The sequence below is a fragment of the Anoplophora glabripennis genome, unplaced genomic scaffold, assembly GCF_000390285.2.
Source record: "Anoplophora glabripennis isolate ALB-LARVAE unplaced genomic scaffold, Agla_2.0 scaffold303, whole genome shotgun sequence".
Taxonomy (NCBI): Eukaryota; Metazoa; Arthropoda; class Insecta; order Coleoptera; family Cerambycidae; genus Anoplophora; species Anoplophora glabripennis.
Window position 1 is genome coordinate 460,181 of NW_019416416.1, and position 26,842 is coordinate 487,022.

Genomic DNA, 26,842 nt, shown 5'->3' on the forward strand with positions numbered 1-26,842 from the left:
AAATGATTACCAGCAAGCTGTAACTTTGCGTGCAGCTTAAGTTTGACGAGTCTCCCAAGATTTGACTACGAGGAAAATTCAACAGTGGTAAGTTTTCCCGTGATTTTCAGGAAAACATGTCAATCTGGCATAGACATGGAATGTTATGACCAGCACTTTTTTTTAAATTTAAATGAAAGATATATTTTTTTTAAACCCCCCAAAAAATTTGTCCGACAAAAATGTTGGTATTTTGAGTTTGTCTCCCACCCCAAATATGTCGATTTGGTGACATTATGGTTGGTGACAACCAGCAAGCTGATTTTTCTGGGAAGGTTTGGTAATAAGATTTGAAATGAAAGTATCTTATTTTCCGACAAAATTCTTGAGAAGTTTTTGCAGTCCGACGCCCCGAAGATGACAGCAAGGTTGGTGACAACCAGCTGTCGGACAAAAGCGTCATTATTTAAAAAAATGCAACATTAATCTGAGAATTTAATTGTCCGACAAAATTATCGTTTTTTTTTTGCTTGTCCGACAAAATTAAACTATAAAATTTTTGGGTTTCAATACTTACGCATGATGTAGAAAAAAAAATTATATTTAATCAAAAAAATACGTGAATAAAAAAATTTTGTTTAAATTTCTCAAATTTCAAAATAAATATGACTAATTTAAATTTATCTTTTTATACAATTACAAAAAAATTGAATACAGGGTGGTCCCGAGTTAATAGGTCAAAATTCTTGGGTAGATTCTCGAAGCAAAAATATTGCGATTGAGCCGAACTTACCTTAGTCCAAAAGTTGATAGTTAAAGATATACAGAGTGTTAAATGTAAAATATTATTTTAGTTTTTTTTCATTTATTCCTTAACAAATGCAAATATCCTCACAAAATTTTGAGGTTTGGAGTTCTTTAAGTAGAGGAATTGAAATATGTTCACATTTTGGTTAAAGTTCATAGAGGGCGCTAGCTGCACTAGATTGAATGTTTTAAAAATGACATAACCTTTTTATACTTTAAGGTATCTCATCTTTGGTATCAAATTCTTATTTTCCAACTTTTTTTACACAAAAAAGCTACACTTTATAAAACTAGCTGTCTCGCACCGTTTTTGAGATATTTGGCTTTGAAACTTCCAATGCTGTTGATTTAAATTACAATGAAGTACCTACCTATTATTAATTTAGCGGTGAAGTTTCTTAAGTTTGGACGAAAATCAAATAATTGACATATTCCGCTTGTCTTATTGCTGTCATTTGTATGCTACTGTCCATTAAGTATTATTCGTACCTAAAATTACATCTTTTGTATGTACATAAATATGAGATGGAATGCCGAGACTTCCGTTTTTGGGGTTACAGAGAAACTATAAACACCTGTTAAGAACTTTGGCAGCAGGTTTTAAATGCTGCAAAGTCATATCGCATTAAGGATTTGTACTTTACAACAAGACAATCTTTTAATAAACGCCTTAATAAATGTATAATAATATTTTTTAAATTGGTTTAAAATTGATTTAACTGTTTTTTTCAAGAACAAAACTATGTGTAAACTGTTTGTCAAAACAAGATTGCAAATTTTAATTTAAAAAAAACACAAGCAAAAATTTATACATTCATTGTAAAGTTACCATTTTTTATAAAATAGTTACAATAGTTTATAAAATAAAATGTACATATAAGTTTTTTGAACAAAGAAATCATTTTGATGGAGATTAATTAAATCAGTTAGACATAATTATTTATGAATTTCAATTTCTGTTGCTCCTGCTAACAAGATAATTTTCTTATTAATTCTTCTTTATTTTTTCATTAAAAAATTAATTATTTTATAGACGAATGAACATTAGGTACTACAAAAATAGTTATTTTTCCCATTTTTAAGGCAAATTAATAAGTATATTATTATGTTGCACATTTCAATTATTAGAGAAAAAAATCAAAACCAGATTGCTGGTTATCACCAACCATGTTGTCGTTAAGTCGACATCTTCGGGGCGTCGGACTGCAAAAACTTCTCAAGAATTTTGTCGGACAATAAGACACATTCATTTCAAATCTTATTACCAAACCCTCCCAGAAAAATCAGCTTGCTGGTTGTCACCAACCANATGTAAAATATTATTTTAGTTTTTTTTCATTTATTCCTTAACAAATGCAAATATCCTCACAAAATTTTGAGGTTTGGAGTTCTTTAAGTAGAGGAATTGAAATATGTTCACATTTTGGTTAAAGTTCATAGAGGACGCTAGCTGCACTAGATTGAATGTGTTAAAAATGACATAACTTTTTATACTTTCTCATCTTTGGTATCAAATTCTTATTTTCCAAGTTTTTTACACAAAAAAGCTACACTTTATAAAACTAGCTGTCTCGCACCGTTTTCGAGATATTTGGCTTTGAAACTTCCAATGCTGTTGATTTAAATTACAATTAAGTACCTACAGGTTTCTTAAGTTTGGACGAAAATCAAATAATTAACATATTCCACTTGTCTTATTGCCGTCATTTATATGCTACTGTCCATTAAGTATTATTCATACCTAAAATTACATCTTAATTTAAATTGTATGTACATAAATATGAGATGGAATGCTGAGACTTCCGTTTTTGGGGTTACAAATCAATTGTTTATGGAGAAACTATAAACACCTGTTAAGAACTTTGGCAGCAGGTTTTAAATGCTGCAAAGTCATTTCGCATTAAGGATTTATACTTTACAACAAGNCTCTAAATAACTCGGCAAATACATTTTCTATAAAATTTGTAGAAATTTGAATGAAAAATTTGGATTTGATATAAAGCTGATTAAATATCAACCTCCACAATAGTTTCTTATTTATGTGCTACATTCCAAAATTGTGGTCAAAATAATTCTAATTCCAATGTGTCTATCAAACTCTATTACACTTATATTCATTATTTTATGACGAAAAATGAGTTTGACCTTCAAATAATTTGCAAGGACATCCTGAAAAAATGTTTTGATCACAGATTCTGATATGAAATTTGGCACTGCATTCGTTGCTGGCAGAAAAACTTTCGTATTCCGTTCGATATTAAATTGACATTAGTGTGACCTTGCAAGTTGATGAAAAGCAAATCTAAGGTCACCATCTACTTTGTCAAAATCTTATAAATTTGTCTTGAAACGTTTTCTTCCACAATGTTCAGTTATAAAGAGAAAAATTAGTTTGTTCTCCAAATAACTTGCAAAGACATATCGGAAACCTTTTCTGACCCTATATTCGGAAGTAAAATTTGGCGCTCTATGGATTGCTGACATAAAAAGATAAGGTAATCTATTTTCAGGTTGACCTTGGTTTGATCTTGAATCTTAAGGTGAAGGTTAAATTCAAGGTCACCATAATATTGGTTTTGATCTGACATTTTTTTATAGAACTAAATCTTAAAAAGTAAATGGAGAATTTTCGGGACACCCTGTATATTTCTAGAAAGGTACGCTCGTACTCGAAATGTTCAAAAGTAAGTCATATCCAACCTTCTTCAGCTTCATTGATTCATTTTGAATGTAGAGGGTGTCTCAAACTCGATAGTATGGGCCTACTACGAGGATACAAAAAATTTAAATAATATTTGGGACCCTTGGTGTTAAATGGGATGAGGTAAGCTCCATTTTCAATCGAAAGTAACTTTGGGATTTCACAAGAACGACTAATGACGTCATCAATTACATTTTTTCCAGAAACATACCCAAACTTTTTTCCTGTTAAAAAGCTCTCTTTTTTCTAATAAACTTTTATTAGAGAAATTTTTCTGTATTACTTCTACATGGCCTCCTTTCATTTCAAGACACATATCTAATCTTCGTCTGATTTCTTTGTGGGCTGCGTTTATTAACATTTTGCCGTTTAACTCATTACAAGCGTTTGTGATTTTGAAAAAATCGAGGGGTGTTAGATCTGGTGAATTTCCCGGCCGCTGAATAGGTCCATTAAGACCAATTCATTTTTCTGGGAAAGTGTTATCTAAATATTGCTGCACAATCCTGGTCTTGTGGGGCGGAGCCCCGTCTTGATGAAATCATAGGTTTTTTGATCCTCACAGTAGGCCCATACTGTCGTGTTTGAGATACCTTGTACTTTACTGAAGTTTAATCTAGATTTTCAAGAACAGAACTATGTGTCCACCTTGCTTCCTGGTTATATTGAACCTTCCTTATCTATCTCTACATGAAATGAAATAAATTACTGACATTGTGACCAATTTTTTTACCGAATGAGAATAAAATACGATATCACATGACACTACCCATCAAAAACATTTTTAAGGGAGTAGGTATATACAAGGCTGATACGTTAATAATATGTTTACCTAGGAGACCCTCCTTCTTTATTGGGACCGCTGTTGTTGACGGCTGACTGCAGGAGGTTTTGATTCATTACCGTCAACATCAATTCCAGAATGTAGATCCTTTAAGAAACTTAAGGATAACCCTAGCTTTGCGAAGAGGTAGATATGTCTGACCCCATATCATCGGCAGATGAAATGTCAGCTGGCGGAGAACGGTTCTTTACTATTTCTGGTGGGAAAGGACATATAAGCCTACACAGCAAGGCATCAGACTTACACGAAATCTGTGGTTTGATCAAAGTTGTGCATCAAATTATACAGGGTGCCCTAAAAAACATTCCCCAACGGCCAGTCATATACAGTACAGCCAAAAGTAAATAATCAGGAAAGTCATCTATACAAAAATTTCGAAAAACGACGTCTAAGAAAGTTGCGATTCCATTAAGAATGAATGATAAGTGTCCGGTGAAACGTCAAAATGTAATAACTGTCAATTATTTGCATTTTGTAGCACCTAACACTACGATGGCGATAGTTGCGGCAAGGGAATAAGATCTGATGATGAAGAAGATAAGGATGTCAAAAATTTCAAATTTATTAATTGCAAATATACATTACTTAATATTGCATCCATCAATATTTGTGCTTATGTATAACATGAAAAATCATAAAGGATAATTTAGAAAGAAACTATAACTAAAATAAATTGTGAACACTGAGAAGAAGTTACTCCTGTGACATCAATTTTAAACATGGGTGAGAACATACAAAGTAGGTTATACAGACTGTTACAAATTCGCTTGCATCAGGGGACCTACATTATACTTCTAAAAAGGCAAGGCTAACATTATTAGTTTTCGAAATATTAGAAAAAAAAAAACGAAATTTTAGAAATCCGTTTTTGTTTCATTTCAGCCTTGTTGAGGCAGTACAGTGTTGAGGGTCATGAAGACTTGCAAAAAATGTAATCAAATTTCCAGGCTCGTATGTAAAAAATGAAGTTAATGACGATCACCTCAAACAAGCCTGATATGAAGCAAAAATGGATTTCCAAAATTTCGGTTTTTTTTCGAATATTTCGAACGCTAATCATGTTAGCCTTGATTTTTTAAAGGCATAATGTTGGTACCCTGATTATGTAACTTTGCCCCCATTTAAGCTAGTTTGTATCTCTTACAGTTTCCGAGATTCCTGTAGTGGGAAGTGAATTTGTAACAGCCTGTATATATATTCCTAGTATTTTATGAAAAAAAGATCACAGTAACATATGCCCAAGAATGTCACTTTTACATTATACAGGGCGTTTTGGTTTCCTCTTTATATCTCAATAATGGAATATAATTCATTTTCTCTAGTTTTGAACTATTAGATTGCCTATTAGAGGGCATCCAATTATTTTTTAAAATAATATGCACTCCCCTGTCATTTTTAATTAAATGAAAATTTTTTGTAATCCTCTTTATTAAATGATGTAAGATGTCATACAATTCTGAAAATACTATTTTATTAGAACTAATAGAGTAAGGCATGATAAAGAAATCAGTATTTTTCTCCAGAATTAAACCCTAAATTAAAAACACTCACAATACTAAAAATATACATTGGCGTGCATATTATTTTTAAAATAGTAGCCTACGAGCACTCCCCTGGTTTTTGGACGTAATGTTACTCTAAATATTTTGTCATAAAATAATTTGAAGAATTGCTCTCTCAAATATTTTAGAATACACAGGAAATACCTTGTCCAGTAACTGTTAATGTCCAGTCATATAAATCATTGCTTTTTATCTACTGACAGAGAGCAACCTATTAATCTGTAGGTACTATGAAAGTATGACTAGGTGAAATAAACATTTTACTTATGATATCGAAATCGGTCTATCTGATGGTTCTTCCAATGAATGATCTTAGTTGTTTATTAAATATTGCGGGTGTAATACAATGCTAGACCGGGCTGTAGTCCTCAGAGCAGTTGCCTTCCACAATATTATTAATTAAAAACAATAATTTTACTTTCAGTCCCTGAAGGAATATGCAAGCATCACAACAGTAATAAAAGCCAATACTGAATTATGGCATTGGATGTATACTTAAATGTTTGATATAATGCGGTAGAAAGATCCTTCCAAAATGACATTTCAGGGGGAAAGTGAGTTTCATTGCTTTAATAATAAAATAGAGCTAAATCAATAAGTTCAATGGTATCGTAAAAGCAATATTTAATACGAAAGGATAAACTTGTTTAACAGTGTATTTCTATAGGTACCTAAAACTTCCCATAAAAACCTTTAATAAGATCGTGCTAAGGTAGTATTTGTATAAACGTCGCTGAAATTGTCTCGTACAGTGTGTTTGACTGATTTCTAGCTTTCAATAAACGTTAACATCCATTAATAAGTACCCAAGGGACATACGTTAATCTAAATCACGTTTACTAGATATCTAAAGCGGTCTAAGAAAGAAATTTGACTATTTTTAGATCATCTAAAGTATACTTATCTTGAAGAATACCTCTATAAACTTACTTATCAGTTCAAAATTCATCATTATTGGGAAAATGCTTACCAAAGTACAAAAAATACGAATTATTGTTATTATTGTTTGTTATCCCGTGTACATAGCCACCCAATATTAGGTTATGATTGTTCAAAAGAAAGTAAGTATATACGTCAGGAATAAAGTATCTTTAAAGTTATTGGTAGTTAATATATACCTACAAACTTTTTTTAGAAACATACATAATTGATTTATGTAGATACCAGGACCATTTCTACAATTTATTGTGAAAAAGACACCCTATACATAGAATTAATATATAAAACATGCTATGCGTTTAGTTGTATATAAAATATTCGAAGACGAAACCGTAAATAAATGATATATGTTTTATTTACATTAGCATGTTATTTGTGTCTTTTTAATCATAAATTGCCAATAATACTTTGGTTCAGAATAATTGTCACTAGTATCTTTTACCGAACGGTTTTCTTTTATAATTTAAATTCCATGAAACTATATATTATACCAATACCTCTTATTTCATTGAGATAATTATATATTTAATTTGTTTGAAATCTTAACATCACATAAAATAATACAATATTTATAATATGCAATTTTCAACAATAAATTAATAATATAAGCAATATATTTCGTTCGCAGCTTTAGCTATCTCTTGATATAAACCCTTGTATTCCTTTCTTCGTTTAACTTCGCCAAAGTTTAACATATCGCTAGTCTTGTGCTTTTCTCCAGGCGCCTAACAGAGTCATTTTCGATAAGTTTTCAGGTACTTAAATATAAGTGTGTCGAAGTGAGCATATGATGTTGTCAATCTTAGTTATAAAATAAGGAGAATATTTTAAAACATTTTTTGCTTTACGCTTAGATTAAATATTTAGAACTTCATTTAGCTTCATAGAAGTTCATTTTATTTTGTGGTCTACTTCGACAATCTATTATGCTCACATCATGCTTTGACTAGGAAAAGTACCTCTCTAGCTTTGATCCGCTTGTCCATGGACTCTGCATAGTCCTCCAAAATGCGCTCCTGGAGTCTCTGCATGTAAGTTCGGTCCGTCAAACTCACCAAATTGGAGCCCATAAGTTTTTCCAGACGGGACCTCGTCTGTGGATGGCTGAATCTAGAAACAGCAGAGAAATAAATCATTTGTTATTATTTTAAATCAATTGACGAAGTTAATTGTTTTGAAACATGACATTTTTCATAGCTACATAGCTTTATGTTAAGTATGAGTAAATAGCTATGTTAGTTACGCTCGCTACGGTCTCTATGTACGTTAAAGACAGCAGTATTAGCTTGTTTACTTTCTTGCGAAATAAAAACGGTGTTTTAAGAGGAAAAAAGGAAAAAGAAGAGAAGAGAGAAGAGGAGGACAGGAGGGAAGAGAAGAGAAGAATAATGCATTATGATAAGAATAATAATGAACTCTTTTATCATGGTTTTTATCACCCGAATAATTTCTAACTAATTTATAAAATGTATTGTATTTTATTGAATATTAAAGACCTTGATTGTCCACTTGAGTCCACCGATACTTTTATAGGTAAAATTAGATATCATTGGGAGATAAAAACCAATATAAAAGTGCATTATTCTTTAGTGCATCAGATATGAATTAAAAATATTTATTGTATCTCTATCAAAATTGCTTTCATATCATCTTCAGTGACTATCTTTAATTTACATAGTGTGGAATTTCGCCTTACTACTTTGAAATGCGATTGCAGAGAAATAAATAATCAGAGGAAATATCCATCATTTCTAACTTATAATTAATCGCATTATTTTCAATTTATAGGTCCATAGAGCATATATTAGCTAGATTCAATATAGGTATTCTCGTCTGTTCAAACAAAACCGTCAGTGCCGAGATTGGTAATATATGGCCAATAAAATTAATTGTTCTGCTTATCGCACTAACAGGTGCTGAAAAATTCCGAACGTTTTTTATTCGGTTAACCTCGATTCCAATATCAGAAATACAATTTGTGGAAAACCGTTATTAGGTAATTGAAAATCCCAGTTTTACAAATTTGTCTTGGTGCATTGGAGTATCTATCTGTCCTATTAGAAAAGAATGATAGGATAAGTTAATATTTAAATTTCTGTTTCAGTAAATCGTTTCTTTGAAAAAAATACAGGATACAGGAAAAATATCATAACCATAAAATTCTAGATTTTTTCAAATTTTCACAGAGTATTATACGCAATTTTAATACAATGGGCCATTTTCCAACTTGTTAACTGTATCACAAAATGAAATTAGTTTAAAAATATAGGAACTGTATTTTTTATTTAAAATATTTTAGCGGTGGCAAGACGTATGCATCAGCATACGAATTAGAAATTCCGTCAATGTTGCCAGATTAATTAACTCAGGCATAAATAATAAGGTTAATAGCTAGAACCTATAATATCTAATTGCAAATTAAAAATAACACAAAATTACTACATATTATAAAAAATATTATCAATATTTCATTAGATAAATACATAATTTTAGTGATTCTTGGTTACTGTCATCATGCCTATTCTTTTGAATTCGCTTAATACCTACAAACCAACGTAAACGTAATACGCGACATGAAACTGTTATAAAGAATATGTAGTCTCATATCTCCCAACGAAAAATAATTTACCATTTAGTGACTAAAAAAGGAAGTGAAAGTAAACCTAGAAGAAGATTTTATTGCTTCAAGTATTCGTCAAAAGCCCCTATCCAATGTTTCATTTTACTTATTATCGGAAACAAATATTTCAAATTAGTATCATTACTTACTTGGTACCGACTGCAGTATGCTCAAGAAGCAAATCCAAGTTGAAGTTAGGTATGGATTATATCGATTTATAAAATAAAAATATGTATACAGGGTGTTTCATAATTGGATGTCAATATTGAAGGGTGTTAATCTGTGCGTGATTTTAAGACAAAAAGTTCATATAAACATAGGTCCGTTTTCGCTTTATTTTTGATATACAGGGTGATTAATATCTGTTTGTAAAATTGTTTTTTTTTTTTAATAACTCCGAAACTAAATTAGATAGTTTTATAAAACTTAGTATGTGTAAACTAGGTGCAGAGACACGTCTTTTGCATAATAAACGAATTTTCATTTTTAACCAGTGGCGTCCCAATTAACTTCAACCTCATTATTTTGAATGAAAAAAATGATACGCCACTGCATTTTTGAAAAACAAAAATTATTGTATAAATGGTGCTTTATTTTGTAATAAAAAAGATCTCTTGAGTTTTTTTCTTATCTTGCACTGTTTTTTAGTAAAAAAATAAAGAACAACATACTAACCCACATTGAGCCAAACAGAAAGCATGATATAAAGATTACCTAGTAGGCTGTGGTTGTTGATTACTGTTGTGATTTATTAATTTTGACAGTTCAGTTCATTCAACTCAATTTTGATACTTAAAATACCTGTACAGTGTTATTTGATAATGGTTGAGTTTACTAATCAAGAGTTGGCAGACATTCATTACATGTATGGCTTGGCTGATGGCAGAGCGCCAGAGGCTAAACGATTATATCAAGAGCGTTTCCCGAATAGAGTCACACCAGATAGACGAACATTCTCAAACATACATAGAACGTTGGCTGAAACAGGTACTTTTAAGCCAAATAATCAATTAAAAGGTGCCCATCGGACTACTAGAACTCCAGAAGTTGAAGAAGCAGTTTTAAATTCAATTGATGAAAATCCTAATATTAGCACTAGACAAATTGGAAATAACTTGAATATCTCGCACATTCTAGTTTGGAGAATTCTTCACGATTTTCTGTTATACCCGTATCATATTCAACGGGTCCAAGCCTTACTTCCTCGAGATTTTCCTTTGCGAATCAACTTTTGTCAATGGTTTTTGGAGAAAATTGCGCAAAATCCCTTGTTTGACTGTGAAATAATGTTTACAGACGAAGCTAACTTCTCTAGAAACGCTATAAGAAATTTCCATAACAATCATGTTTGGGCCGAAGAAAACCCGCATGCAATTGTGAACTTTAACAATCAAGAACAATTTTCCGTGAATGTTTGGGTTGGAATTGTTGAAAATCACTTAATTGGACCTTTTTTTCTGCCACAAAGGCTAGACGGCCGTACATATCGTCGGTTTCTAGAGGAGGATTTGCCCGTATTACTTGAAGAAGTGCCACTTTTAACTAGAAATAGAATGTGGTTCATGCATGATGGTGCACCAGCTCATTTCCATCGAGAAGCAAGAGAATATTTAAATCGCACATTTCATGACCGATGGGTAGGCCGTGGTGGACCCCAACAATGGCCCCCCAGGTCCCCAGATTTGAATAGTGCGGACTTCTTCTTATGGGGGCATCTGAAAACTCTGGTTTACAACACTCCGGTTAACACTGTAGAAGACCTGAGGAATCGCATAAGAGCTTCCTGTGATGTAATAAGGAACACTGACAACATTTTTCAAAGAGTCCGCACTAATATGAGAAGAAGAGCTGAAGCATGTATCCTTGCAGGTGGAGGGCATTTTCAACAACTGATGTAATTGTTTGTTTTTTTCGTTTCACAAAATTGTTATTTGTTGATCGTCAATCGTAATTATTAATAATATTATACAATAATGTGTATAAGTTATCTAGTAAAAGAATTATTTCCATAAAATGTGTAAAAAGTACTTCATTCCACGTACAGATAATTATTGTTGTTCTTTATTTTTTTACTAAAAAACAGTGCAAGATAAGAAAAAAACTCAAGAGATCTTTTTTATTACAAAATAAAGCACCATTTATACAATAATTTTTGTTTTTCAAAAATGCAGTGGCGTATCATTTTTTTCATTCAAAATAATGAGGTTGAAGTTAATTGGGACGCCACTGGTTAAAAATGAAAATTCGTTTATTATGCAAAAGACGTGTCTCTGCACCTAGTTTACACATACTAAGTTTTATAAAACTATCTAATTTAGTTTCGGAGTTATTAAAAAAAAAAAATTTTACAAACAGATATTCATCACCCTGTATATCAAAAATAAAGCGAAAACGGACCTATGTTTATATGAACTTTTTGTCTTAAAATCACGCACAGATTAACACCCTTCAATATTGACATCCAATTATGAAACACCCTGTATAATAGATACCTACCTTCTATTTTAAGTTACGTCTATTTTTACATTAATATCTACGAAAGTAGCCCAATTCTTTTAAAAATCAATAGACCATCAAGCTTATAAAATAAAAGTTAAATCAGCAACTCCTTTCAAATAACGACCACAATGTTTTGGAAGTTACTATTCAACGGCGCTTTGTTTGGTACGGTGTAATTTCTTATAGGCGTGCCTGCCCAAGATTTAAGTCAAATAAAATGGCCAACAAAAGCTTCTACGCCCACTTATCCCGGCAGACGTGGAAACGTTTTTCTTGTCAGACACTCTCTTTAAAGGTGAGACGTGTTGATGAAAATATTCCCGAGAATGTTGACGCGGTGTAAATATAACCTTTGAATTTATATTAGGCGTAGCTAAATGTAATAATAACTTCGTACATTTGCCGTCTTTATTGCAGTAAAACTTTATAGAATATTTTTTTATATAAATACAGGGTGTTTAGAAAAAAATGTTCAATACATTCAGGGGCTGATAGAATAGTACAAACACGACGATTTTTTCTTGTGGTGCTGGGTCTAGTGTCTTGTTTTTGAGACACCAGACCTCCAAAATTATTTTTTAGTAAAAAATTTTGATCTCAGCTTTGTCAAAAAGCAACTCACTTTTTGAGAATACTAAATATGTTCATGTTGTTAGTTTTCGACTACCTTGTAGAGATCGCTAGCTGCAATAATTCCCAGCGCTATTTTGTAAAGTTACTTTTTCGAAGTTAGGTTGTCTACATTGTATGTCAGTTATTAGGTAATTATAATTTAAAAAAGGTACTCTCCTGGTTAGCTATAAATTCATCTAATATGTTTCTAAAAGCTTACGTTCACTTACATCCTATTAAAGCAGAGATAAATAAACCTTACTATTTTTTTGTTCAATAAATTATTATTTAGAAAACGACTTCATAAGGAACTTGCAGTGCAGGAGGAACAGTTCGTGTACAATCAATAAAATCGACATTTTTTATAGTGTTGAAAGAGAATTACAAAAAATATACTGGCGAAAGAAGTTAATGGAGCATCTGAAATTTATGAGTTATCATGTGTTCATCATTTTTTGAACCATTCAACCGATTCAGATTTTTTTTAGATTATGAAATTACCTACTTACGAGGAATACTGATGTTGTACCGATTTTCAGTAACGATTCATTTGGATTAAATAGGTACTGGATATTATTTTGAAAACGAATTTTTCCAAGATTTTAATAACGTTCTGTGTGAGCATATCTATGCTGACAAATAAAATGTACTGTGAATGCACTACCACTGCCTATAAGGGTGTGTTTGAAATGATGCAAAATATTCAAGGGGGTGATAGCACATATGAAAATGGCAAAACATAATAAGGTAGTTAGGAACCTTAAAGGGGTCAACTTATAAAATTGATATTTTTTTATAGGTATAGCAAGTTTAATATAAGAAAACCTTTCCGAAAATGTTCGTACTCGTATACTTTTAGAGACAGAAGTCCCTAAAACAGCTGCTGATATCAAAAAAATGAATAGTCTAACCGGAAACAGTAGTATTTCTCGTTCATCGTCATATACTTAAGGATTCCCTTTATACAGGGTATTTCTGAAGTAAGTTCGTTCCTTGAAAAGGACGAAAGAGGGCAAGAAAATGAGCAACTTTTATTAAGTAATTGGTCTAAATGCTTCCAATTTGGAGAAAAGTAATTAAGAAAATTTACCATAAATGTAAGCTGACCCTGTGAATCTTGTGCACGTGCACGGGCAGTATGCTTCGGACTCGCTATATCTCGAAGGCCTTCGATCGCATTGATCACGGCATACTCCTCCATACACTCGAAGTATACGGGCTTTGTGGCAACTTTTTACAACTGTTTAGCTCATATTTGTCAAATCGTCTTCAGTATGTCACTTACAACGGTTTTAAGTCAAGCCAGTATTCTATTACTTCTGGAGTACCTCAGGGTTCCAATCTAGATCCCCTCCTATTTTCCATCTTTGTTAATGATATTACGACTTACATTGACTGTCGCAAACTAGTTTATGCCGACGACTTAAAAATCTTCTCTATCTTAACTGATGATGACTGTCTTCACCTTCAGAGTCAATTGGACAAAATAGTCCTTTGGTGCGATTCAAATAATTTGCATTTAAATATCTCTAAGTGTAAAGTTGTTTCTTTTTCACGTAAACTTAAGCCCATTATAGTCAATTACAAAATTAACTCGGACGTCTTAGAGCGTACAGATACCATAAAAGATTTGGGAATTTATTTCGATAGTAACTTTACCTTTTCAAATCATATTCAATATCTGGTGTCCTCAACACTTAGTACGCTGGGCTTTGTGATTAGACAAGGTCGTGAATTCAGTGATAATGTTGTGTTGTTTTCATTATTTTACGCGTTTATCCGTCCCAAACTGGAATACTGTTCTCAGGCTTGGATTGTTTTTTATATTAACCAAGCCAGTTTAATTGATTCGGTGCAAAAAAAGTTTTTGAAATACCTCGCATTTCGCTCCGATGGCGTATATCCTGCTCGTGGATGCGATTATAAAATACTACTAACACGTTTCAAACTCGACTCGTTACAATACAGAAAGCACTTCCATAGTTTGAAATTTTTACATGCACTAGTAAACAATAAAGTAGACTGTCCCGAGATTCTAAGTCAATTGAATTTCTTAACAGTTAGGTCGGCTTGCCGCTCTCCACTTACTTTTTATACTTCTGCTGATAATACCAATGTGGGATTGAAGTGTCCTGTTTCTTTTATGTCACGCAATTATAACTTAATCTGTAACTCTTGTGATATATTCAACTTGCAACATCTGTACACAGCTTTTAGAAGTGTCAACAATTCATGATTGTTAACATAGGTAGTAGTTGCAGCTTTTCTTTTTCTTTCTTCTTATTTTCTTTTTCATTTGTTGTTACACTATCTTATCGGTATGTTTGTTGTATTTATTGTTTACATTTTGTTCTGTATGCTCACATGTTAAATAATATATTATATACTTTGTCCTGTAATTGGTGGTTCACTGTTGGACAAATAATTTAAATAAATAAAATAAATAAATAAATAAATATGAGTAAAGCGCTTCTCTAATTGGCTGACATTCCACGTGACTTTCACAATCAAGCAAATCTGACGGTCGGTCAGTATGCGTTGTGTTCTTTAGTTGTGGTATTGTAGTATTACTTGCCGGTGTATAACATTTTTTTTGATCAAAATCTAGCAGATATGGTGTTAATGCACGGAGAATGCCAGAACAATTTATAAAAGACTTGTCGTTTGTATGCGATCCGTTACCGGAACAGATGACAACCTAACAATAGAACAGTGCACTGGAAAGACCGCAACATGTTTTCGACAACGAACAAAACATCATAAACCTAATGTCGATGCGGCCAAATAGGAAGTGGATCTTATTTGTGGAAGGGCGAAATGGGCGGTGACTATTAGACGCCTTTATTACAGCCATCTTTCTCTATCGCACGGATTTCTATGACTTACTTTATCGCTCTCACGTAACGGCCGATGAACCATGGGGACTTTCCGACCCTGTATAGCTTTAATGTACAGGCCTGAGATGTTAAAAATGTCTAGATAGTTATTGTCATTAATTGTGGATGCCGAGATGTAAAGAAAATAAAAGATTGTTACAAAGGAAGCTACGATGCTGTCAGTAAAACATCAGTCGACCTTGAACAAATGAAACGCCTTGAAAAACAAATGATATCTATAAACACTTTAATTTCGGCAGCCACTAAAAGCGACTATTTATGCAAAACCGTTGGAATTAAGATCTCGGTCACGGAAGAAGCCCGCAAAATGAACCCGCCATTATTATAACTCCGTTATAGTTGCATGAGCTGGCTCTAGAGTAAATATATTCCCGTTTGCTGCACTTAAAGGAATGAGGAAAAGACACGGAACGCGAAATGCAATTAGTACCAGACCGAAATTCAGATTCAATTGCATTACATTGCACCGCTTGAGGGAAAGTCGCGGACATGATTATTCCCGGTATCTTGCAAGTTTAATATCGCCGGGTTTAAGTTTAATTGGGTAATTTCAATCCAAGGAATGAAACCGTATTCCGCACTTTATCGGTACAATAGACGCAATATAACAGAAATAAAAACTTTCGTAAAAGAATTGGGAATACTTGATGGTTAAGGAATTATCAGCCAAAAAAAAAAAGAAGATTTATGTAGATGTTCAGTGAAGTGGTATGAAATTGCGACATGTGATTTTGTGAAAACTGCGAAATCTAGTAATATAATTACGAATTTATTCATCATTTTCTAAATTTGTTTTGAAAGTGCTGCAATTTTTTTGGGTATTTTGTTCACACAATTTTTTTTTAATTAATTAATCTGCGCTTAAACAGAAACACTAGTTTTAGTTTCAAAAACGGAAATGGTTTGCTTTTTGAAACGTTAGTGTGATATTTAAAGTATGATGATTTTCGTGTTACGTTAGTCTCATTTGACAATATTTAAAACGGCTTCTTCCACATCTATAGACGTGTTCTCGGATATCAGCCAAAAATAATCTTTTTCGTTAAAACATCGATCAATTGCTGCAAAAGTATTGGGATGAGAAACTTGTCCACGAAACTTTTCAGCATAACGCTTTACTGATGCTAAAGATTTACATCTACATTTTCCAACTGTACTGATTATTCTTAATTTCTTCTGCAATGAATGTTTAAGCTTGACAAGGAATTTCTCGAAGATGTCTTAATATTCCTGAAAATTTGATGATTTTTCACAAAACCCTAGAACCAATAACATATCGGTTTGTTCAACAAAACTGTATCTATCTATTATTGATCTTAGAAAAGTTAAAATTGACGAAACGGTTACATTAATATTCGTAAGAATAATGACAGCTGTAACCAGTGGTGGCTACTATTGTTTTTATTGAGGGCGCTTTTATTTATTTATTTATTTATTTATTTTCAGTCTTTTGACGAGGGTTTCAGAAAATCTGAGCAAGATAAAAACAATATCTCTTCACTGTACCAGTTATACAAGTTTTCTCCAGGGTCTAAGACAGCTTACAAGCTGACAATAGATACATTCAGAATAAGGAATATTTTTACTTCTTATGTTTATCATTAAATTTCCTGAAATTTACACGCCTGTTGAATATACAGAAAATCGCGTACGGTACTATAAATATAATCACACTCCGCAGAAAGCTTTTATGAAACTGAAAACACATGAATAAATCATAACACAGCCACACAAAAAAAAGTGTCATAGTTTTGACCAAACTAGTATATCCTTTTGACGCGTTGAGTCCGAATCCACTGTCAGAATAATTGCGCTAACCCATCATATTTTTTTCTAACCTCAAAAAAATAGATAAAAAATAGCAAAAATAGACGAAGTATGAGAAAAAAACAACAAAAAAATAAATTTGTTTTTCACATTTCTCAGTATAACTATGTATATGTATGTAATTGGGCTCGCTGAATCCAAATCTACTTTTAGGAATCATACAGCATACCTCATTTTTTTTCTAACCTCAAAAAAATCGGCCACAAATCGAGGTTTGCAAGAAATGAATAGAATCATGACAAATTTGGTATGTAGGGGTTTCAAATTAATGCTATATTGGTTCCGTGGTTGTTTTTAGGTTCGTTAATCACGAATTTGAATTCATAATTGCAAAATTCAACATGGCGAATTCAATATGGCGGACGAGATTTTCGAAAAATCAACAGATTAATCCCGAATTGGATCCTGGGGGGTTTTGGGGGTTGATCACGAATACGAACTCGGAATTGCAAATTCAACATGGCGGACCAGGATCCAATATGGTTTGGGAAAATAATATACCCAAAACTATTACAAATACAAAAATTTTATAGGAAACGAAATTTTTTAACAAACCCTTCATACGTATTTAACACACAAAAAATTATAGCTATAGCATGACTTCCGACAAAATTATGAACAGATTCGTTCAAGATTTTGTTTACTATCTTAAAGTAGCATCTATATTTATTTATCTATGTATTTATTTATTTATTTATTTATTTATTTATTTAATTAGAAACAACTGCCAAGACATGACGAAGCCCAATTATATGGCAGGTATAATACAGATTAGCCCAATTATATGGCAGGTATAATACAGATTAAAAAAAAGACAGATACAATTTCCAATAACATAATTAAAACACAAATGGAAAATACGCCTGTGACAATAAACAGAAAAACTTTTAAGAACAATATACAGAGTGATTCAGGTTTAATCTGGATAACTTCAGAAATCGATAGAAAATGAATGTTCATTCATGATATAAACATTTTTGATAACGATGGTAATTCGAGCACAACATTTATTGGACAAAATTAAAGAACATTTCTTCTTGGTGTTTTCAAATAAAATAAAAAATTGTAGCGAGTTCTACATTCCAAAATATTAAAATGTAAATACTGCAGTAATTCCCTACAATCATTTACCTCATTTACACTACTTAGATAGAAACAAAACAGAAAAATAAAGCCTTCTTTGAGCTAAGTCATTAACATGAAACCTGATTAATATGTAGTTCGGATTGAGAATTCGGCGTGAGGTGAATAGGTATTGGCAGATTTAAAACTTAGGTATTTAATAAATTGCCTCTGAATCCTTTCTAGGCCGTTTTTATAAACTTACGGCGTTTCAAGATTATTAACAAAAACTTTTTTTGTCAATTTTGATGTCCTCCAGCGACTAGACAAAGCAACAAGGATCTCAACAATGATAGCTCCATGTGTACACAGAATATGAACTACCGTCACTATTTGTCCTAAAGGAACTCAGACCCCCCCCCTCCCCATTCCCTCCAGTTTTTTGAGGTATAAACGGGACACTCCATTAAAATCTCTTTTGGTCTCATATTGTGTTGTGAAGTTACAAGCAGTACAAATGAATAAAAAATGGTTGAATTGAAGGAACGTAAAGTAGCCTAAAGGCCACCACAGACACACGTTCTTTTTGGCAGTTTTACCCGTACAGTTTTATCTGTACGGGTAAACACGAACAACGGTAACAGCCACACACTAGACGTGTTTTTTGTACAGTTTTTTTGAAATCGTGGTGTCATTAACATCAACCGTTCTGTGATGGAATATACGACAACACTGACAGTGGCAGCGGCAATTGCTATAAAATTTATATCTAAAAAACAAAAAAAAAAACGTTCAAAATGGGTTAAAGAATGGTTAGTTAAAAGAAAACAATTTTCACACGTAAATCTTTTGCATGAATTACGACTAGAGCCGGGAGATTGGTTTAATTATTTGCGAAAGGACGAAGAAACTTATTTAGAGCTGCTTACTTTAGTAACACCATTAATTCAAAAACAAGATACCTTAATGGGGCAAAGTATTACACCGCATGAGCGTCTTACCGCTACACTTAGATTTCTTGCTACTGGCAGAAGTTACGAAGACCTAAAAAAAACCTAAAGTGAAGTCGCAAAATACAAAAAATGCAAAAGACTAGCACTTCACTGAAAAAAAAAACGTCCTTTTTAACCGCGTCGTCACACATACGTACCGACTTGAACGAGCATGTTCAAAACGGACGGTTTTAATCAAGCTGGGACAGAAATTTTTAAACGCGGGGAAGATCGACGGTTTTTATCCACACACCGGCAGTTTTACCCGTACAGATAAAACTGTACGGGTAAAACAGCCAAAAAGAACGTGTGTCTGTGGGGGCCTTAAAGCCAGAAAAAAAAGGAGTGAATGCCTAAGTGGTTATTAGCGGGTGCCCAAAGAGATACACTGCGTGTGCTGGATGAACGTGTGTGTAACCGTAATCATCAATGAGGACTTACCGGGGAACAGAACGAGATCTGCGGCCACCGCCTGCCGTCTGGAAACGGACGCGCGTGGGGGAGCTCTTCCGGAGGGCGACAGAGTCATCCTCGACGACTGGCATGCCGTCGGGGCCGAGGGGCTTCTGACGAGGGCTCGGGCGGGACGCAACGCAATGCGGTCGAAAAATTGTGTCTCTACAGGAACACGAACACCGCCGCTTACACATGTCTGGCGGTATCGATTTGCATGTGTATTATTATATGTTTCGAATAATATGCGGTTGTTCCGCGACATTATTTGCCTCGCGTCACAATGGGCCTTCACACGTAAGGGCTAAATTTAGATTTTCGGCAACGGCGGCTTTGTTATAAACGTACACAAAATTAACCTTTCTAGAAAACGTAAAACGTGGTCACTGGATTCAAAAGTTACTGAGATGCGAGTCACAATAAAATGTTGCCTTCTACCCAACCTGGATTTCACAAAATTTGTAGTACAGGGAGATTCACTCTATTTTGACCCTCTCCCCGCCCGTTAACTTTTTTGTTTTTAGATAGATAAAAAAAAATGTGAAATGAACTCCAAACAAAATGACCGCGGATGTCAACTTTGATAATTTAAATAGAACAAACATCCTGTATATTTTTACATATTTGTATAGAACGTTCCCCGCAGAGCATATTCACATAGAGTTTGTTGAATCCATCTCTAACAATAAGCGAGATACAGGAAAACCTTGCCGTTCGCGGGGGATAGGTTGCAGAAGATTCTCGCGAAGCGCAAATCCGCGATGCGCAAGTCATTATGTTATTGTTTAAAACAGAATTAAATATTAGAAACATAATTCAGTTATTTATATATTTATGTATATTTATTCTGGAACAAATTAAAAAATACTACATTTGTAATAATAATAATAATAATAATAATAATAATAATAAACTTTATTTTCCTTGAAGACAGACATTGTATAGGAATTGTCAAATTTTTTTTATACTTAAAATAACTTAAAACTATCTACTCGAGATACATTAAGAATCAAAAATTCATTTCTTCAGCTTCTTCTTAAAAAATATAAAATTATTTGTGTTCGTTATCTCAGAAGGCAATTTGTTAAAAACTTTTAAACCTAAATAAAATGGTGAATCACGAGATATTTTGTATTTAAAAAAAAAAAGAATGTGGAATTTCTTATTTTGCCTTGTGTTTTTATTATGAATGGTTTCATTTAATTTAAAAGTAGACTTATTTCTAAAAACGTATACGGACAATTCGAAGATAAATAAAGACACAACCGTTAAAATATTTTTAAAAACTTGCCTACATGAGTGTTCCCGAGGTATTCCAGCCATGTGTTTTAAAATACGTTTTTGTGAAATAAAAACGTCTGATGCAAAGGAGGAATTTCCCCAAAAAACAACACCATATCTCAGTCTGGAACTCACATACGCTTGATAAACAGTTATTAATTGTATAGAAGTTAAAACAGGTTTCAGATTTCTTATCAAATAACATGCCGAGTTTAATTTCGATATTAACTGAGTACAATGAGATTTCCAGCTGAGGAATTCGTCAATTGTTACTCCCAAAAATTTTATTTAATTTTTATAGCGTAAAATATCAGATTCATTTAAAGTTAAACGTAATTTGGCACAATATTTTTGTCTGTTATGGAACCTAATTACTTGGGTTTTTTCAGGATTGAGATAGAGATGGTTGGACCTATACCACGTACCCACTGACTTTAATAAAGCATTAGTTTTTGTTTCTAGTGAATTATCTATGTTATCAGATATTAACAAGGATGTGTCATCGGCATACATGACAAAAGAGGTATCAGAAATTACGTTGCCAAATTCGTTGGTATACAGTAAAAATAGAATTGGGCCTAGTACGGATCCTTGAGGAACCCCTATACCGACTTCCAGAGATTCAGAATTTATATTAGATGAAATATTCTTGTCCTTGTACGTCAGACTAACATACTGTTTACGTTTTTCCAAAAAAGATGCGACCCACTCGTTTGCTACTCCCCGTACACCATGCGAGGACAGTTTTGAAAGCAACTTGTTATGATTAACGCAATCGAATGCCCTACTGATATCACAGATTATGCCAATAGGACACTCTCCTGCTTCAATATATTCAATAATTTTATAATAGAATGATAATAAGGCAGTACTTGTAGACTTATTAAACTGGAAGCCATGTTGATGTTCTGAAAAAATATTAAATTTTTCAATAAATTTCAAAAGTCGCTGCATATAACGATGTTCAAAAATTCTGGAAAACGCGGGTGGAATAGTTACAGGTCTATAATTTTCCATAAGTCGTGGATCGTGTTTTTTATAAATCGGAATGACNATAATTTTAGGCCGAGTAGGCGGCATTTTTTCGGCAAAGTCACATTTTTAGATTGAAGGCATAAGCAGATGCAGTGATGTGCTGTGTGGCAGTAATGTGTCCTTTTCCTTGAACTTTAAAATTATTAAGAAATAAAAGCATCTAAATGCCATAGGAAAACTGCATAGTAGTTAAAAAAATCTGATTGGAAAACCATAAGCCCATGCACGACTAAATAAATGAAAGAATAAAGTAGAAACTTTTTTGTCTTGTCCCATGGAAACAAGCACATCACACTACACATCATTACATGTGTAGAGTCCTTAAGTCATTTTTTTAAGCGAAGTCACATTTTTAGACGGAGTGGAATCTTTTACCTTGATTTATGAAAATCTGGCTCCAGATGTGTGATTAATGAAGGTGAGATCAACCAGCAATCCTTATGATGCCAAATTTTACTGAAATCGGTGGATTTCAAAAAAGTACACCCGCCATATTGGATCAGCCATCTTGAATTTTTACAATGTGAATTCATATTCGTAATCAGCGACCCAAAAAACCCCTTTATACACAATCTGGTCAAAATCCGCTCAGAATTTGAAAATAGCGATTCCTGCTCGGTTTTTTTGAGGTTAGAAAAAAAACCACACGTTCTAGCTCAATTCTGACAGTGGATTTGAATTCAGCAGAGTCTTTTACATAAAAATTTACTATTTGATGTGGAAATAAATTTTTTTCCAAATTTTCCCAGTAAATTTTCATCAATTTTCACTATTTTTCACAAGTTTTTTGAGGTTAGGAAAAAATTGTGACGTGATGGGTAAATTCTGACACCAGAATCGTGTTCAGGAGGCCAAATTACTACGAAAAGTATATGTCGCATAAAAAGTATACCCAACTTTTTTTTCTGTGTGGCTGTGTTATTTATGGTTTCTCATAAGCAGGTTTTCATCTGTAGAATTATGTGTAAAATTCGGACCGCGAACGACAAAGCAAACGTCCCGCGAATGGCAAAGAAAAGGTGACATGGATGGCTACCGCGTAAATTTAAATCCGCGAACAACAAATCCGCGAACGGTAAGGTTTTACTGTACTATGAAAAAATTAACAGAAGATTTTTTCTAAAGAAAATGAGATATTTTGTTAGATCTCATTCAGACAATTCTACTTTTTTCCAATTACTTAGGAATTTACAGATTTAGTTGTAATATAATTTGACACTTCGGACATTGATAAGGTTCAAACTGCGTATAGGTATTTTAACTAAATCTCACTAATTAGGTCGTTAGCGGCCTAATTACTCATTTACAATATAATATGGTAGGCCGTGACAGTGACAGGTAATGTCATGACAACATTGTTATTGTTTGAGAGTTTGTATTATTATTTAATTAAATAAAATCGCTTATAGCTGTTTTACATTGACAATTTATTCATCAATAAATTGATGAAGTTCTTCATCAATTAATTCACGAATTTATTGGTAAACAGTGTGGTTTTACACTGCTACAGACTTTGTCAAGTTTTTTGACGTATGAATCAGTTCTACCAATGAATCAAAGAAACAAATACATTTCAAAAATGTCACCTTTCCACTCATAATTGTAGTGATACAACAGCGGTACCGTTCTGACACATATTGGGTTGGTGCTTTCCGAACTTCACGAAGAAATTGACGAAAATTAGAACATGCTCTAATTCGTCAAGAACTTGATGAATAAATTGATGAAGTTATTTGACAGCTGATTTGGTTCATTACACTTGTCCAATTTCTTGATGAAGCGACTTCATCAATTAATTGATCAATAAATTGTTAATGTAAAACAGCTTTAACACAGGAGCGGAGAACTTCGAAATATTTTCTCTTTATGTAAAAAATAATACAAATAAAATATATGGCATTACACCCAAATCCCCCAATACCAAGCTAAACATATTTTTGTATATTCACTGGGAGAATGAAGAACTGTAAATAAATGTTAAAAGTTAATTTTGTTATAAGGCATCTATTGCTTATTTTAAGAGCCTTTTTAAAATGATGAAAAATGATTTTAGAAAATTCAAAAAATAGTTTACGAGTGGCATCACATGAGCTTGGATAAAGTTATTCAAAAATCCAAAGATCATTAAGAAAAAATCACAGAAGATCACAAGCGCAAACGATTAGAATTTTGTCAGCTAATGCTACAGAGATTAGATCAGAATCTTAACATATTTAAACACATAATGTGATTTATCAGTCGTCATTTTCCACAACATGAGAAATAAATATTCGTGAGAAAACAAAAATCAGCGACAAAGAAAAGTTATCCAAATTAAGAAATTAGGTAGAAAAGTCGGTAAAGTTTGGTGTGACATTTTCCAATGTAATGTAAAATTGTAGGGCCCATATTTTTTTACTACAACCTGACAGGAGAAACATATCTACAATTTATTCTTCAGGAGGTAGCACTACTTTTAGAACAACAATTTTCTGCTGAGGCATTACAAGGAATAATTTGACGACAGGACGATGCGTCCTCACACCAATGTCTTGGAAATTCGGAATCATTTAAATGGCCAATTTCACATTTGGATCGGTAAAAGTGGACCCATTCCATGGCTACCAAACAGCCCCGATTTAACACCCTCAGATACATTTTTGCGGGTATTTTTAAAGGACCAAGTTAATAATAATGTTTGTTCTACACAAAGTTCTATTTCGTTTTTATTACCAAATAAATCCATTTTTTAAATATTTTATAGGAAAATAAAAAATTACTACTTACAATTTTTTTTGTCAAAAAATATATCTAGAATATGTTGTTTTTGCCAAACCAAACAAAAGAGGAAACTTTCTCCGTACAAACCTCAAGGAAAAATTTCTTTGGGTTGTATCTCAATTATAAAAGGAAAACTTCGTATCTTGGTAATTATTTCTTAAACTTTCCGCATGCAAATAGAAACATATTGTAACAAGCTAGACAATATGTGAGAAATGCTACTACTATCAACAAATTCCAAAATAATTTCACATAACACAACTGTTAAATCCAATAAGAAGATCAACGGGGTTTCCCAAGCGACATTGTTCCTTCCAAACTGTCAGCTGCATTGCCTGAATATGTTATAAGGTCGCTTCCATGAGAGGAGAAAGACATTCAAGGAGGAGAGGAAGGAAATTGACCCAATTTTCGTTTCACTGGCTGTATTGTCTTATAGGACAAACCTTCATTAAGGGAGGCAAACAATACAGTAGGTTTCCCAATAAATAATAATGAAGTGAAACTTACAATGCAAATATAGATTTGAATGTAAATGAAATCATACAATAGTAGAGACTTAAATTATACAGAGCTTCATAAATAATTACAAGGTACGTGACTAGTAATTTTGTTTGGAACAGCAATTTTATTTCCTTCGTGTTGGCAATTAAATTTCGGTAAAATTAAAAATTATTAAAATAGTGAGATCAAGGTTACATTAAAACACAACGCTCTGTTTGACCGACTGAGATTGGTGCAATTTTTCATGAGAGGTTCCATTCAATCAATCGGCGATTGCATTATTTTTGTAGCAGAATCGCCCTGGATTATTTAATGTTTAATTTAATTAATTTATTTATCCACAATCACCTTTTAATCGGACTTTTATCCACACATATGAACCGTCTAAAGTGATACTTTATTTCACTAGTGGAATAATGAAAACCCAATAAACCTACAATAAATCAATTTTAATTAATTTACTTATTAATATTAACATTTATATTTAGGCCCGGTACTTTGAGTCTCGGTTAAATCTTGATTAACTGATCAGACGATTAGACTGTACATATAATGATATAAGTATAGTCACAGTCTAATCGCCTGATTAGTTAATCGAGCCTTAACCGAGACTCAAAGTACCGGGCCTTAAAGTTATAGACATTTCATTTTTTGTTTTATCAAATTTAACTTCATTTCCGTTAATAACAACCCTTGTAGCATTGTTACCATCATTTTCGAAACGCATAACATCTGCCGAAGTTTGTGATGAATTTGCACAAGTTACCATGTCTTGTATTGTAAGGAATAGCTATATTTTCCTTGGATTTTCCTTGCAATATCAAGTTTGTTAGATATGTATAGACTCCTCAACGTAACGTTCTGCTACAGAGGAGCTCTTCCATCCACCATGCCGTTTGATGGTTGTAAGATCAGCACCTTTATTGGCTAATAAAGTTGTTGAAATACGAAATGGCCATTATGCTTCTGGATTTGCGATATTCAGGAATGAAGCAACTATTGAGGGTACCTTCGCCAATGTGTTGATTCCAACAGGCTGAGAAGTACATTTTTGATTAACGTATCTTAAAAATAATGTGTCTTGTGTTAGGCGAATTGGGTGCAGAGAAATATATTCTCTGCATATTTCAACAGCATTCGTACAAATTCCTTCTTTTATAATTGTAAATTGTAAATTCAAATTTGTCAATTCGCAGCATCGACAGGCACCTGAAACCCCCATTTTAGTGCTACCCAAAATAATTCAAAGTTCACTATATACTTAATAACATGTAAAAGGATACCACCTTAATCATTAAATATTCTTTATCAGAAGCCCCAGTAAAAAAATCTTCAATATGTGTTCTTTCCAATACTGCAGCTTTTTTTAGTTTGTATACTCTCGATTCACTCTTCAAATAAGCAGTAAGCTTGTTATATTTTCCAATATCTGTATTTTTGTAGACCTTTATAGTAGCCTTCAACATCG

The 26,842-nt window shown here is 32.8% G+C and overlaps 1 protein-coding gene across 1 annotated transcript in view; it reads right to left on the reverse strand.

The window, feature by feature from the left end:
• LOC108907215 overlaps positions 1-26,842 on the reverse strand; it is a 52,931-nt gene that overhangs the window by 9,518 nt on the left and 16,571 nt on the right. The window contains exon 2 of the mRNA XM_018710787.1: positions 7,792-7,942. Within this exon, the coding sequence (XP_018566303.1) occupies positions 7,792-7,942 (151 nt within the window). The remainder of the gene's footprint in view (positions 1-7,791; positions 7,943-26,842) is intronic.